The following is a 16,112-nucleotide window of genomic DNA, read 5'->3' on the forward strand; positions in this document are numbered from 1 at the left end:
CTACATAACTCTAGTCTGGAACCAGGTGAGTGTTCCCTACATAACCCTCTATAACCCTAGTCTGGAACCAGGTGAGTGTTCCCTACATAACCCTCTATAACCCTAGTCTGGAACCAGGTGAGTGTTCCCTACATAACCCTCTATAACCCTAGTCTGGTACCAGGTGAATGTTCCCTACATAACCCTCTATAACCCTAGTCTGGAACCAGGTGAGTGTTCCCTACATAACCCTCTATAACCCTAGTCTGGAACCAGGTGAGTGTTCCCTACATAACCCTCTATAACCCTAGTCTGGAACCAGGTGAGTGTTCCCTACATAACCCTCTATAACCCTAGTCTGGAACCAGGTGAGTGTTCCCTACATAACCCTCTATAACCCTAGTCTAGAACCAGGTGAGAGTTCCCTACATAACCCTCTATAACCCTAGTCTGGAACCAGGTGAGTGTTTTTTATTGTTTTCATTTAATAACTATTTTCTTAACTATATTTCTTGAATTGCATTGTTGGTTAAGGGCTTGTAAGTAAGCATTTTCACGGTAAGGTCTACACCTGTTGTATGCGGCACATGTGACAACATTAGAGCTCTGTCAGAGTGACCATCAGATTCTTGGTGGTTCCGAAGAGTCTTGGTGGTTCCGAACCTCTTCCATTTAAGAATGATGGAGACCACTGTGTTCTTGGGGACCTTCAATGCTGTAGAATGTTTTTGGTATCCTTCCCCAGATCTGTGCCTTGACACATTTCTGTCTCGGAGCTCTACGGACAATTCCTTCGACCTCATGGCTTGGTTTTTGCTCTGACATGCACTGTCAACTGTGGGACCTTATATAGACAGGTGTGTGCCTGTCCAATCAATTGAATTTCCCATAATCGGACTCCAATCAAGTTGTAGAAACATCTCAAGGATGATCAATGGAAACAGGATGCACCTGAGCTCAATATTGAGTCTTATAGCAAAGGGTCTGAATAGGGAGGAGGTTCTGCCCTGTCCTGTGCTGGTGTATGTGGACCATGTTAATTCCTTAGTGATGTGGACACAGAGGAACTTAAAGCTCTCGATCTGTTCCACAACAGCCATGTCGTTGTGGATGGGGGCGTTCTCGGCCCTCCATTTCCCGTTGTCCACGATCAGCTTCTTTGTCTTACTGAGGGAGAGGTTGTTATCCTGGCACCACACTGCCAGGCCTCTGACATCCTCCCTGTAGGCCGTCTCATCGTCGTCGGTGATCAGGCCTACCACCGCTGTGTCGTTGGCAAATTTAATGTTGGTGTTGGAGTTGTGCGTGGGCACGCGGATGAACGGGGAGTACAGGAGTGGGGCTGATCACGCATCCGATGGGCCCCCGTGTTGAGGGTCAGTGTGGCAGATTTGTTGTTGCCTACCCTCACCACCTGGGGGAAGCCCATCAGTAAGTCTAGGATCCAGTTGCAGAGGGATGTGTTGTTGCCTACCCTCACCACCTGGGGGAAGCCCATCAGTAAGTCTAGGATCCAGTTGCAGAGGGATGTGTTGTTGCCTACCCTCACCACCTGGGGGAAGCCCATCAGTAAGTCTAGGATCCAGTTGCAGAGGGATGTGTTGTTGCCCACCCTCACCACCTGGGGGAAGCCCATCAGTAAGTCTAGGATCCAGTTGCAGAGGGATTTGTTGTTGCCTACCCTCACCACCTGGGGGAAGCCCATCAGTAAGTCTAGGATCCAGTTGCAGAGGGATTTGTTGTTGCCCCAGGGTCCTTAGTTTAGTGATGAGCTTGGACGGCACTATGGTGTTGAATGCTGATCTGTAGTTAATGAACAGTATTCTCACATAGGTGTTCCTTTTGTCCAGGTGGGAGAGGGCATTCTGAAGTGCAATATAATATATATCTGTGGATCTGTTGGGGCGGTATGGGAATTTGAGTGGGTCTAGGGTGTCTGGGATGATGGTGTTGATGTGAGCCATGACCATCTTTTATTAACATTTCATGGCTACAGATTTGACGAGGTGATTTTTACTGGTTACCTTGGCGTTCTTGGGCACGGGATTATGGTGGTCTGCTTGAAACGTACCTATTACAGACTGGGTCAGGGAGAGGTTGAAAATGTCAGTAAAGACACTTGCCATCTGGTCAGCGCATGCTCTGAGTACGGGTCCTGGTAATCCGTCTGGGCATTGTGAATGTTAACCTGCTTAAACATCTTACTGACATTGGCTACGGAGAGCATGATCACACAGTCATCTGGAACAGCTGATGCTCTCATGCATGGTTCAGTGTTGCTAGTATCGAAGCGAGCATAGAAGGTATTTTGCTCATCTGGTACGCTCGTGTCACTGGACAGTTTGGGACTGGGTTTCCCGTAATAGTTTGCAACCCCTCCACATCTGATGAGCGTCAGAGCCGGTGTAGTAGGATTTGATCTTGGTCCTGTATTGACGGTTCGTCGGAGTGTTTTGCAGGATTTCTTATAAAATACCGGATTAATGTTCCACTCCTTCAAAGCAGCAGCTCTAGCCTTTAGCTCAGTGCGGATGTTGCCTGTAATCCATGGCTTCTGGTTGGGATATGTACGTATTGTCACTGTGGCGACGACGTCGTCGATGCACTTATTGATGAAGCCGGTGACTGATGTGGTATACTCCTCAATGCCATCGGATGAATCCCGGAACATATTCCAGTCTGTGCTCGCGAAACAGTCCTGTAGCTTAACATCCGCTTCATCTCACCATTTCCGTATAGAGCGTGTCACTGGTACTTCCTGCTTTAGTTTTTACTTGTAAGCAGGAATCAGGAGGATAGAGTTATGGTCGGATTTTCCAAATGGAGGGCGAGGGAGAGCTTTGTATGCGTCTCTGTGTGTGGAGTAAAGGTGGTCTAGAGTTTTTTCGCCTCTAGTTGCACAGATGACATGCTGCTAGAAATAAGGTCAAACGGATTTCAGTTTTCCGGCATTCAAGTTACCGGCCACTAGGAGCGCCGCCTCTAGATGAGCATTTTCTTGTTTACTTATGGCCCAGTACAGCTCTTTGATTGAGGTCTTAATGCCATCATCGGTTTGTGATGGTAAATAGACAGCTACGAAGAATATAGATGAAAACTCTCTTGGTAAATAGTGTGGTCTACAGCTTATCATGAGGTATTTTATCTAGCCGCCTGTGTTTATGTTTGTGTCAGGATTTTAACTTGATTGTGGCCTTATTTCAACAGGAGTATTGTGACTACAATGGAGGGCCTGGTGTCCAGCACATCGCCCTGAACACATCCGACATCATTCAAGCTGTAAGTCAATCATATATTTTCTGACTAAGAAATAAATACAACATTACAGTGCCTTCAGAAAGTATTCATACCCCTTGACTTATTCCACATTTTGTTGTTACAGCCTGAATTCAAAATGAATAAAATCGATTTTTCACCTCACCAATCTTCACACAATATATCATAATGACAAAGTGAAAACATTGTTTTAGAAATGTTTGCAAATTTGTTGATAATGAAATACAGAAATATCTAATTGACATAAGTATTCACACCACAGTGTCAATACTTTGTAGAAGCACCTTTGGCAATGATTAAGAGCTTTCCACACCTGGATTGTGCAACATTTGCCCATTATTGTCTAAATTCTTCAAGCTCTGTCAAATTGATTACTGATCATTGCTAGAGAACCATTTTTACATTTTCAAGTAGATTTAAGTCAAAACTCGGGAACATTGACTGTCTTCTTGGTAAGTAACTCCAGTGTAGACTTGGCCTTGTGTTTTAGGTCATTGTCCTGCTGAAATGTGAAATAATCTCCCAGAGTCTGGTGGAAAGCAGACTGAACCAGGTTTTCCTCTAGGATTTAGCCTGTGCTTAGCTCCATTCTGTTTCTTTTTTATCCTGAGAAACTCCCCAGTCCTTAATGATTACAATAATACTCATAACATGATGCAGCCACCACTTATAATTGAAAATATGGAGAATTGGATTTGCCCGAAACATAACACTTTGTATTCAGGAAAAAAAACATGAATTGCTTTGCACACATTTTTTGCAGTATTACTTTAGTGCCTTGTTGCAAAGGCACTAAACTAAAGGCACTATATTTTTTATTCTGTATAGGTTTCCTTTTTTTCACTCTGTCAATTAGGTTAGTATTGTGGAGTAACTACAATGTTGTTGATCCATCCTCAGTTTTCTATCACAGCCATTAAACTGTAACTGTTTTTAAGTCACCATTGGCCGCATGGTGACATTCCTGAGTGGTTTCCTTCCTCTCCGGAAACTGAGTTAGGAAGGACACCTGTATATTTGTAGTGACTGTGTGTATTGATACACCATCCAAAGTGTAATTAATAACTTCACCATGCTCAAAGGGATATTCAATTCTTATTTGTTTATTTACCGATTAGGTACCCTTCTTTGCGAGGCATTAGAAATCCTCCCTGTGGTTGAATCTGTGTTTGAAATTCACTGCTCGAAATACATATATTGTATGTGTGGTGTACAGAGATAGTCATTCAAAAAATAATGTCAAACACTATTGTTGCACACAGAGTGAGTCCATGGAATTTATTATGTGATTTTGTAAAAGCACATTTTTTATTCCTGAACTTCTTTAGGTTTGCCTTAAAGGGGTTGAATACTTATTGACTCAAAACTTTTCAACTTTACACGTTTTATTAATTTGTAAACATTTTGGAAAAACATAATTCCACTACGACATTATGGATTATTAGGTACCCAACACTCTCAATGTAATCCATTTTAAATTTAGGCTGTAACACGATACTGAAAAAAGTCAAGGGGTGTGAATACTTTCTGAAAGGTACTGCATATCAGTTGAATATTTACAATCCATGCAGATTCATAGCTTTAAAACTTCTTCAGGATTGGTAGGTCCCCTGCGGGACGGTTCAGCTAACGTAGGCTAATGCGATTAGCATGAGGTTGTAAGTAACAAGAACATTTCCCAGGACATAGACATATCTTATATGAACAGAAACCTTAATTTCTTGTTAGCTACTGTAAATTGGACAGTGCAGTTAGACTATTACAGTGAAAGAATACCATGCTATTGTTTGAGGAGAGTGCACAGTTTTGAACATGAACAGTTTTGAACATTAACAGTTATTAATAAGGAAATTAGGCACATTTGGGCAGTCTTGATACAACATTTTGAACAGAAATGCAATGGTTCATTGGATCAGTCTGAAACTATGCATATACACTTCTAGTGGCCAAAATTGCTCCTGGGCTGGAATAATACATTTCAAAGATGATGGTACAAACAAAATTCCAAAAAAACGATAGTTTTTTTTCTTTGCATTATCTTTTACCAGATCTAATGTGTTATACTCTCCTACATTCCTTTCACATTTCCACAAACTTCAAAGTGTTTCCTTTAAATGGTACCAAGAATATGCATATCCTTGCTTCAGGGCCTGAGTTAGGGCAGTAATTTTAGGCGAAAATTGAAAAAAAAAGACATTCTAAGTAAGCAAGCACAGGCAAGACTTGCCCTAAGACATAGCTGTATACTCCTCCTACTCCATGGCATACAGCTATGTCTCAGGGCAAAAGCAAGCCATTGGAAATACTGCATAACCATCAGCTTCATTCACCCCGTCTTCTTCTCTTGAGTTAAGCAAGTAGTGACAGGCTAAAGATCATCTACCCTGTCTTAAAACAGATCGTGAACCTCCGAGCCCGGGGGATGGACTTCCTGGCAGCCCCTGATGCTTACTATGAGAGCCTGAGGGAGAACCTCAAGACATCCAAGATCAAGGTGAAGGAGGACCTCAAGAGGCTACAGGTATATAGAGCGTCATGTCTTTAATCACATACTGGGGCTCTTTCTCAAGTCATCTTTCTTTGATTCCTCACATCCTCTCCTCTCGATCCTTTCTCAAAACGTATTGAAGGAAAAAGTCCTAGGTTCCTTCCCTCTGACCGTTTTAAGAAGCAAGGCACAAGGAATCGAGGACAGACAACTTGAGAGAGAGCCTGAGTGTAATCTAAATCAGAGCTGATGCTCAGTGTCCAAATGTCCTTATTCATTCTCTCTCTGTCTGTCTTGGCTGAGTCAAGGAACTGAAAATCTTAGTTGACTTCGATGACAAGGGCTACCTGCTCCAAATCTTCACCAAACCCGTGCAGGACCGACCAACCCTTTTTTTGGAAGTCATTCAGCGTCACAACCACTTTGTAAGTGATACCAGATACTAGAGACCAGAAGTCAATTAGCTAACCCTTTGATTATGAGGGATTCTCAAATACCTTTCATTGAAAAACCACAAATGCCAGATTCTCAGTCATTCAGCGAAACAACCACTTTGTAAGTAATACCAGATACTAGGAGACCAGAAGTCAATTAGCTTTCCCTCTGATTACGAGGGATTCTCAAATACCTTTAATTTAAAAACCACAAATGCCAGATTCTCAGTCATTCAGCGTCACAACCACTTTGTAAGTGATACCAGATACTAGGAGACCAGAAGTCAATTAGCTTTCCCTCTGATTACGAGGGATTCTCAAATACCTTTCATTTAAAAACCACAAATGCCAGATTCTCAGTCATTCAGCGTCACAACCACTTTGTAAGTATACCAGATACTAGGAGACCAGAAGTCAATTAGCTTTCCCTCTGATTATGAGGGATTCTCAAATACCTTTCATTTAAAAACCACAAATGCCAGATTTTCAGTCATTCAGCATCACAACCACTTTGTAAGTATACCAGATACTAGGAGACCAGAAGTCAATTAGCTTTCCCTCTGATTACGAGGGATTCTCAAATACCTTTCATTTAAAAACCACAAATGCCAGATTCTCAGTCATTCAGCGTCACAACCACTTTGTAAGTATACCAGATACTAGGAGACAAGAAGTCAATTAGCTTTCGCTCTGATTACGAGGGATTCTCAAATACCTTTCATTTGAAAACCACAAATGCCAGATTCTCATAGTCAAAATATTATTTTTTTGGTGAAATTAAAACTACCTATAAAAGTGGCCCGGTTTCACTTGTATACGTATCTATTGCTATCTCTTTATAGGGGGAGTGTAGTCCAATAGCCCCCATTTCTCACTCCCTTTCCCTCTCTCTCTCAGCCCTTTATAGGGGGAGTATAGTCCAATAGCCCCCATTTCTCTCTCTCTCTCTCTCTCTCTCTCTCTCTCACACACACACACAGCCCTTTATAAGGGGAGTATAGTCCAATAGCCCCCATTTCTCTCTCTCTCTCTCTCTCTCTCACACACACACACACACAGCCCTTTATAAGGGGAGTATAGTCCAATAGCCCCCATTTCTCTCTCTCTCTCTCTTTCACAGCCCTTTATAAGGGGAGTATAGTCCAATAGCCCCCATTTCTCTCTCTCTCTCTCTCTCTCTCTCTCTCTCTCTCTCTCTCTCTCTCTCTCTCTCTCTCTCTCACACACACACACACACAGCCCTTTATAAGGGGAGTATAGTCCAATAGCCCCCATTTCTCTCTCTCTCTCTCTTTCACAGCCCTTTATAAGGGGAGTATAGTCCAATAGCCCCCATTTCTCTCTCTCTCTCACACACACACACACACAGCCCTTTATAAGGGGAGTATAGTCCAATAGCCCCCATTTCTCTCTCTCTCTCTCTTTCACAGCCCTTTATAAGGGGAGTATAGTCCAATAGCCCCCATTTCTCTCTCTCTCTCTCTCTCTCTCACACACACACACACACACAGCCCTTTATAAGGGGAGTATAGTCCAATAGCCCCCATTTCTCTCTCTCTCTCTCTCTCTCTCTCTCTCTCTCTCTTTCACAGCCCTTTATAAGGGGAGTATAGTCCAATAGCCCCCATTTCTCTCTCTCTCTCTCTTTCACAGCCCTTTATAAGGGGAGTATAGTCCAATAGCCCCCATTTTCTCTCTCTCTCTCTCTTTCACAGCCCTTTATAAGGGGAGTATAGTCCAATAGCCCCCATTTCTCTCTCTCTCTCTCTTTCACAGCCCTTTATAAGGGGAGTATAGTCCAATAGCCCCCATTTCTTTCTCTCTCTCTCTCTCTCTCTCTCTCTCTCTCTCTCTCTCTCTCTCTCTCACACACACACACACACAGCCCTTTATAGGGGGAGTATAGTCCAGTAGCCCCAATTTATCTCTTTCTCTCTCACACATACACAAAGTCCCCACATACCCTTGTAAGTTCATAAAACCAGCAACACGTGTGTTCGCTCGCGCGTGTTAACACCTGTTTACCGGCTGCCACCCAGGGCAAACACGAGACAGAGTCATAAACGATAAGGAAATCTATCACAGGTGCAGATTAAAGACCGACTGTAGCAGAGAGACCTGGAACTGAGGTAGAGTTGTGGACTGTTCATTTGGGTTTCTAACCAAGTGGGGCGGCAGGGTAGCCTAGTGGTTAGAGCGTTGGACTAGTAACCGGAAGGTTGCAAGTTCAAACCCCCGAGCTGACATGGTACAAATCTGTCGTTCTGCCCCTGAACACCCACTGTTCCTAGACCGTCATTGAAAATAAGAATTGGAATTGGTTCTTAACGCCTTCTTAAATAAAAGTAAAAAATATATATATATTTTAAGAAAGTCCCCTCTCACTACCTGTTAGAACAGGCTCCATCAGTCACACGTGGGCGTTTCACAGTCTAGTGATGTGATTGGTTATGCCTGAAACTCATGTGCAGGGGATTGGTTGAAACTCAAAACATGTAGGTACACCACACCAAAGGGACCGTGGGAGAAACCGCCAACATGTTTCTCGGTCTTTACCATCTTGATCTTTTTTTATTACGCTTTCATATGGAGCTCATATAAATGAAATGTTCTGGGGCGAGCTGGCGTTTGAACATACAACTCTGGGGCAGTGTTTAAGTCTTTAGCCACGGTCTCAGGAAGTCAACACCAAAGACACCACAGACCTTCTCCTTGACAATAACCAAAAAGCTGTCAGTGAATTCATACTTTCAGCCGTTACAAATGACACGGATCTCTGAATGGGGGGGCAGCAGGGTAGTCTAGTGGTTAGAGTGTAGGGGGGGTAGGTAGTCTAGTGGTTAGAGTGTAGGGGGGGCAGGGTAGTCTAGTGGTTAGAGTGTAGGGGGGGCAGGGTAGTCTAGTGGTTAGAGTGTAGGGGGGGCAGGGTAGTCTAGTGGTTAGAGTGTAGGGGGGGCAGGTAGTCTAGTGGTTAGAGTGTAGGGGCAGCAGGGTAGTCTAGTGGTTAGAGTGTAGGGGCAGCAGGGTAGTCTAGTGGTTAGAGTGTAGGGGGGGCAGGGTAGTCTAGTGGTTAGAGTGTAGGGGCAGCAGGGTAGTCTAGTGGTTAGAGTGTAGGGGGGGCAGGGTAGTCTAGTGGTTAGAGTGTAGGGGGGGCAGGTAGTCTAGTGGTTAGAGTGTAGAGGGGGGCAGGTAGTCTAGTGGTTAGAGTGTAGGGGGGGCAGGGTAGTCTAGTGGTTAGAGTGTAGGGGGGGCAGGTAGTCTAGTGGTTAGAGTGTAGGGGGGGGCAGGGTAGTCTAGTGGTTAGAGTGTAGGGGCAGCAGGGTAGTCTAGTGGTTAGAGTGTAGGGGGGGCAGGGTAGTCTAGTGGTTAGAGTGTAGGGGGGGCAGGTAGTCTAGTGGTTAGAGTGTAGAGGGGGGCAGGTAGTCTAGTGGTTAGAGTGTAGGGGGGGTAGGGTAGTCTAGTGGTTAGAGTGTAGGGGGGGCAGGGTAGTCTAGTGGTTAGAGTTTAGGGGGGGGGCAGGTAGTCTAGTGGTTAGAGTGTAGGGGGGGCAGGTAGTCTAGTGGTTAGAGTGTAGGGGCAGCAGGGTAGTCTAGTGGTTAGAGTGTAGAGGGGGGCAGGTAGTCTAGTGGTTAGAGTGTAGGGGGGGGCAGGTAGTCTAGTGGTTAGAGTGTAGGGGGGGTAGGTAGTCTAGTGGTTAGAGTGTAGGGGAGGTAGGTAGTCTAGTGGTTAGAGTGTAGGGGAGGTAGGTAGTCTAGTGGTTAGAGTGTAGGGGGGGGCAAGTAGTCTAGTGGTTAGAGTGTAGGGGGGGGCAGGTAGTCTAGTGGTTAGAGTGTAGGGGGGGTAGGTAGTCTAGTGGTTAGAGTGTAGGGGAGGTAGGTAGTCTAGTGGTTAGAGTGTAGGGGAGGTAGGTAGTCTAGTGGTTAGAGTGTAGGGGGGGTAGGTAGTCTAGTGGTTAGAGTGTAGGGGAGGTAGGTAGTCTAGTGGTTAAAGTGTAGGGGCGGCAGGGTAGTCTAGTGGTTAGAGTGTAGGGGGGGGCAGGTAGTCTAGTGGTTAGAGTGTAGGGGGGGGGCAGGTAGTCTAGTGGTTAGAGTGTAGGGGGGGGCAGGTAGTCTAGTGGTTAGAGTGTAGGGGCAGCAGGGTAGTCTAGTGGTTAGAGTGTAGGGGCAGCAGGGTAGTCTAGTGGTTAGAGTGTAGGGGGGGGCAGCAGGGTAGTCTAGTGGTTAGAGTGTAGGGGCGGCAGGGTAGCCTAGTGGTTAGAGTGTAGGGGCAGCAGGGTAGTCTAGTGGTTAGAGTGTAGGGGCAGCAGGGTAGTCTAGTGGTTAGAGTGTAGGGGGGGGCAGGTAGTCTAGTGGTTAGAGTGTAGGGGGGGGCAGGTAGTCTAGTGGTTAGAGTGTAGGGGGGGCAGGTAGTCTAGTGGTTAGAGTGTAGGGGCAGCAGGGTAGTCTAGTGGTTAGAGTGTTTGGGCAGCAGGGTAGTCTAGTGGTTAGAGTGTAGGGGGGGGCAGCAGGGTAGTCTAGTGGTTAGAGTGTAGGGGCGGCAGGGTAGCCTAGTGGTTAGAGTGTAGGGGCAGCAGGGTAGTCTAGTGGTTAGAGTGTAGGGGCAGCAGGGTAGTCTAGTGGTTAGAGTGTAGAGGAGGTAGGTAGTCTAGTGGTTAGAGTGTAGGGGCAGCAGGGTAGTCTAGTGGTTAGAGTGTAGGGGCGGCAGGTAGTCTAGTGGTTAGAGTGTAGAGGAGGTAGGTAGTCTAGTGGTTAGAGTGTAGGGGCAGCAGGGTAGTCTAGTGGTTAGAGTGTAGGGGCAGCAGGATAGTCTAGTGGTTAGAGTGTAGAGGAGGTAGGTAGTCTAGTGGTTAGAGTGTAGGGGCGGCAGGGTAGCCTAGTGGTTAGAGTGTAGGGGCGGCAGGTTGGCCTAGTGGTTAGAGTGTAGGGATGGCAGGTAGCCTAGTGGTTAGAGTGTAGGGGCGGCAGGGTAGCCTAGTGGTTAGAGTGTAGGGGCGGCAGGTTGGCCTAGTGGTTAGAGTGTAGGGGCGGCAGGGTAGCCTAGTGGTTAGAGTGTAGGGGTGGCAGGTTGGCCTAGTGGTTAGAGTGTAGGGGGGGCAGGGTAGCCTAGTGGTTAGAGTGTAGGGGCGGCAGGGTAGCCTAGTGGTTAGAGTGTAGGGACGGCAGGGTAGCCTAGTGGTTAGAGTGTAGGGGGGGGGCAGGTAGCCTAGTGGTTAGAGTGTAGGGGGGGGCAGGTAGCCTAGTGGTTAGAGTGTAGGGGCGGCAGGGTAGCCTAGTGGTTAGAGTGTAGGGACGGCAGGGTAGCCTAGTGGTTAGAGTGTAGGGTGGGCAGGTAGCCTAGTGGTTAAAGTGTAGGGGCGGCAGGGTAGTCTAGTGGTTAGAGTGTAGGGGGGGTAGGTAGTCTAGTGGTTAGAGTGTAGGGGCGGCAGGGTAGCCTAGTGGTTAGAGTGTAGGGGGGGCAGGTAGCCTAGTGGTTAGAGTGTAGGGGCAGCAGGTAGCCTAGTGGTTAGAGTGTAGGGGCGGCAGGGTAGCCTAGTGGTTAGAGTGTAGGGGGGGCAGGTAGCCTAGTGGTTAGAGTGTAGGGGCGGCAGGTAGCCTAGTGGTTAGAGCGTTCGACTAGTAACCGGAAGGTTGCAAGTTCAAACCCCTGAGCTGACAAGGTACAAATCTGTCGTTCTGCACCTGAACAAGGCAGTTAACCCACTGTTCCTAGGCCGTTATTGTAAATAATAATTTGTTCTTAACTGACTTGCCTAGTTAAATAAAGGTCAAATAAAAAAATGAACTGATGATGTAACAGAGCTTTAATAAATACGTGTGTGTGTGTGTGTGTGTGTGTGTGTGTCCCATCACAGGGCTTCGGGGCAGGAAACTTCAAGTCTCTGTTCGAGGCCATTGAGAAGGACCAGGATGCTAGGGGCAACCTGACCGTTTACAACTAATATCACACCACCATTGTACGGCCACACCAACAAAGCCAAGTTCAATACGTTGTACTGAATGTCCGATGTTGTAGGGCTCTGCTTAAAGAGATTTAGAACAGAGATGTAGCACCTATTTTGATAAATGTATGGGACAAGTTGTTGAAAGCAATCTGTGAAATGTCTCTATTCTACGATCAATGCGATTAAATGCCTCAGCTTTCCACCTTTTATCTTTTGTAAGTTAAATGGCAGAATATATCTCGCCAGGGGACCACACAATGATAATTCTGATATATATCTCGCCAGCAGACCACACAATGATAATTCTGATATATATCTCCCCAGCAGACCAGAAAATGATAATTCTGATATATATCTCACCAGCAGACCACACAATGATAATTCTGATATATATCTCGCCAGCAGACCACACAATGATAATTCTGATATATATCTCACCAGCAGACCACACAATGATAATTCTGATATATATCTCACCAGCAGACCACACAATGATAATTCTGATATATATCTCGCCAGCAGACCACACAATGATAATTCTGATATATATCTCACCAGCAGACCACACAATGATAATTCTGATATATATCTCACCAGCAGACCACACAATGATAATTCTGATATATATCTCGCCAGCAGACCACACAATGATAATTCTGATATATATCTCACCAGCAGACCACACAATGATAATTCTGATATATATCTCGCCAGCAGACCACACAATGATAATTCTGATATATATCTCGCCAGCAGACCACACAATGATAATTCTGATATATATCTCACCAGCAGACCACACAATGATAATTCTGATATATATCTCACCAGCAGACCACACAATGATAATTCTGATATATATCTCGCCAGCAGACCACACAATGATAATTCTGATATATATCTCGCCAGCAGACCACACAATGATAATTCTGATATATATCTCACCAGCAGACCACACAATGATAATTCTGATATATATCTCGCCAGCAGACCACACAATGATAATTCTGATATATATCTCGCCAGCAGACCACACAATGATAATTCTGATATATATCTGAAAAATGTACATTAATTGAATAACCTAGATTTGTCAGATAAATACAACAACAACAAAAAACAGGTTCATTTTTTACATACAATTTAGACCATATTCAGCCACCAGAGGTTTTTACTTCAAAATAATTTATTTGCATATAATTGGAATGAAGCCAGGTGGACACATCTGTGAAGGCACATAGTTTCATATAGATATTGTTTTCTATACAGAAAACATGTAGTATTTTTCAAAACCTGGACAAAAAAAATAAAAAAAATAATGGATAAATATATTAGTAAATAAATATATTAGTGACATATCACCATATTGAAATGTTCTATTATATATAAAATACAACACTTTTATTTCATTTATGTTTTTGTCTTTCTCTTTTTTGTACACAAAGTATCTAAAAAATATACTGACGGATCCCGTTTCCATAGGGATCGTGTTCTGAAAAAAGGCCATTTCATCTCAGTATGCATTCGGGAAAAAAAGGGAAAAAAACAATCATCAAAAACAGAAAAGGACACAAAAAAAAAGGATAATAAAATCACCCAACCAAAATGTTTCAGGGATGTTTCATAGATTTTGAAGTGTTTATATTTCATTGTACTGGTCATCGTCATAGTTATATTGCTCTGATAACCTTTCCGTTGAGTTTCAGCAAAAGTGCTGGTTGGTTGTGATTTAGTCATTTTCAGCTCAGGCTGTAGCCTGGAATGCAGAATGTTTTTACAATGTTTGTTTTTGAAGGGAAACATTCGTGGGCGCAGTGTTCAGTCTAGTTTAACCAGGCTATAGGGGACTGTTCAGTCTAGTTTAACCAGGCTATAGGGGACTGTTCAGTCTGGTTTAACCAGGCTATAGGGGACTGTTCAGTCTGGTTTAACCAGGCTATAGGGGACTGTTCAGTCTGGTTTAACCAGGCTATAGGGGACTGTTCAGTCTGGTTTAACCAGGCTATAGGGGACTGTTCAGACGGGTTTAACCAGGCTATAGGGGACTGTTCAGTCTAGTTTAACCAGGCTATAGGGGACTGTTCAGTCTGGTTTAACCAGGCTATAGGGGACTGTTCAGTCTAGTTTAACCAGGCTATAGGGGACTGTTCAGTCTAGTTTAACCAGGCTATAGGGGACTGTTCAGTCTGGTTTAACCAGGCTATAGGGGACTGTTCAGTCTGGTTTAACCAGGCTATAGGGGACTGTTCAGTCTGGTTTAACCAGGCTATAGGGGACTGTTCAGTCTGGTTTAACCAGGCTATAGGGGACTGTTCAGTCTGGTTTAACCAGGCTATAGGGGACTGTTCAGACGGGTTTAACCAGGCTATAGGGGAATGTTCAGTCTGGTTTAGCCAGGCTATAGGGGACTGTTCAGTCTGGTTTAACCAGGCTATAGGGGACTGTTCAGTCTGGTTTAACCAGGCTATAGGGGACTGTTCAGACGGGTTTAACCAGGCTATAGGGGAATGTTCAGTCTGGTTTAACCAGGCTATAGGGGACTGTTCAGTCTAGTTTAACCAGGCTATAGGGGACTGTTCAGTCTGGTTTAACCAGGCTATAGGGGACTGTTCAGTCTGGTTTAACCAGGCTATAGGGGACTGTTCAGTCTAGTTTAACCAGGCTATAGGGGACTGTTCAGTCTGGTTTAACCAGGCTATAGGGGACTGTTCAGTCTAGTTTAACCAGGCTATAGGGGACTGTTCAGTCTAGTTTAACCAGGCTATAGGGGACTGTTCAGTCTGGTTTAACCAGGCTATAGGGGACTATTCAGTCTAGTTTAACCAGGCTATAGGGATATGTTCAGTCTAGTTTAACCAGGCTATAGGGGACTGTTCAGTCTAGTTTAACCAGGCTATAGGGGACTGTTCAGTCTGGTTTAACCAGGCTATAGGGGACTGTTCAGTCTGGTTTAACCAGGCTATAGGGGACTGTTCAGTCTGGTTTAACCAGGCTATAGGGGACTGTTCAGTCTGGTTTAACCAGGCTATAGGGGACTGTTCAGTCTGGTTTAACCAGGCTATAGGGGACTGTTCAGTCTAGTTTAACCAGGCAATAGGGGACTGTTCAGTCTGGTTTAACCAGGCTATAGGGGACTGTTCAGTCTGGTTTAACCAGGCTATAGGGGACTGTTCAGTCTGGTTTAACCAGGCTATAGGGGACTGTTCAGTCTGGTTTAACCAGGCTATAGGGGACTGTTCAGTCTGGTTTAACCAGGCTATAGGGGACTGTTCAGTCTGGTTTAACCAGGCTATAGGGGACTGTTCAGTCTGGTTTAACCAGGCTATAGGGGACTGTTCAGTCTGGTTTAACCAGGCTATAGGGGACTGTTCAGTCTGGTTTAACCAGGCTATAGGGGACTGTTCAGTCTGGTTTAACCAGGCTATAGGGGACTGTTCAGTCTGGTTTAACCAGGCTATAGGGGACTGTTCAGTCTGGTTTAACCAGGCTATAGGGGACTGTTCAGTCTGGTTTAACCAGGCTATAGGGGACTGTTCAGTCTGGTTTAACCAGGCTATAGGGGACTGTTCCGTCTGGTTTAACCAGGCTATAGGGGACTGTTCAGTCTGGTTTAACCAGGCTATAGGGGACTGTTCAGTCTGGTTTAACCAGGCTATAGGGGACTGTTCAGTCTAGTTTAACCAGGCTATAGGGGACTGTTCAGTCTGGTTTAACCAGGCTATAGGGGACTGTTCAGTCTGGTTTAACCAGGCTATAGGGGACTGTTCAGTCTGGTTTAACCAGGCTATAGGGGACTGTTCAGTCTGGTTTAACCAGGCTATAGGGGACTGTTCAGTCTGGTTTAACCAGGCTATAGGGGACTGTTCAGTCTGGTTTAACCAGGCTATAGGGGACTGTTCAGTCTAGTTTAACCAGGCTATAGGGGACTGTTCAGTCTAGTTTAACCAGGCTATAGGGGACTGTTCAGTCTGGTTTAACCAGGCTATAGGGGACT

The 16,112-nt window shown here is 45.0% G+C and overlaps 1 protein-coding gene across 1 annotated transcript in view; it reads left to right on the forward strand.

Moving 5' to 3' along the window:
- Positions 1-12,318, forward strand: part of hpda (4-hydroxyphenylpyruvate dioxygenase a) — a 23,323-nt gene extending 11,005 nt beyond the window's left edge. Inside the window, exons 11-14 of the mRNA XM_036989593.2 lie at positions 3,187-3,258; positions 5,654-5,776; positions 6,052-6,168; positions 12,029-12,318. Of these exons, the coding sequence (XP_036845488.1) occupies positions 3,187-3,258; positions 5,654-5,776; positions 6,052-6,168; positions 12,029-12,115 (399 nt within the window). The 3' untranslated portion in view covers positions 12,116-12,318. The remainder of the gene's footprint in view (positions 1-3,186; positions 3,259-5,653; positions 5,777-6,051; positions 6,169-12,028) is intronic.
- The last annotated feature ends 3,794 nt before the right edge of the window (positions 12,319-16,112 follow it).

The sequence above is a fragment of the Oncorhynchus mykiss genome, chromosome 10 (genome assembly GCF_057628025.1).
Source record: "Oncorhynchus mykiss isolate SJ-2025 chromosome 10, ASM5762802v1, whole genome shotgun sequence".
Classification (NCBI taxonomy): Eukaryota; Metazoa; Chordata; class Actinopteri; order Salmoniformes; family Salmonidae; genus Oncorhynchus; species Oncorhynchus mykiss.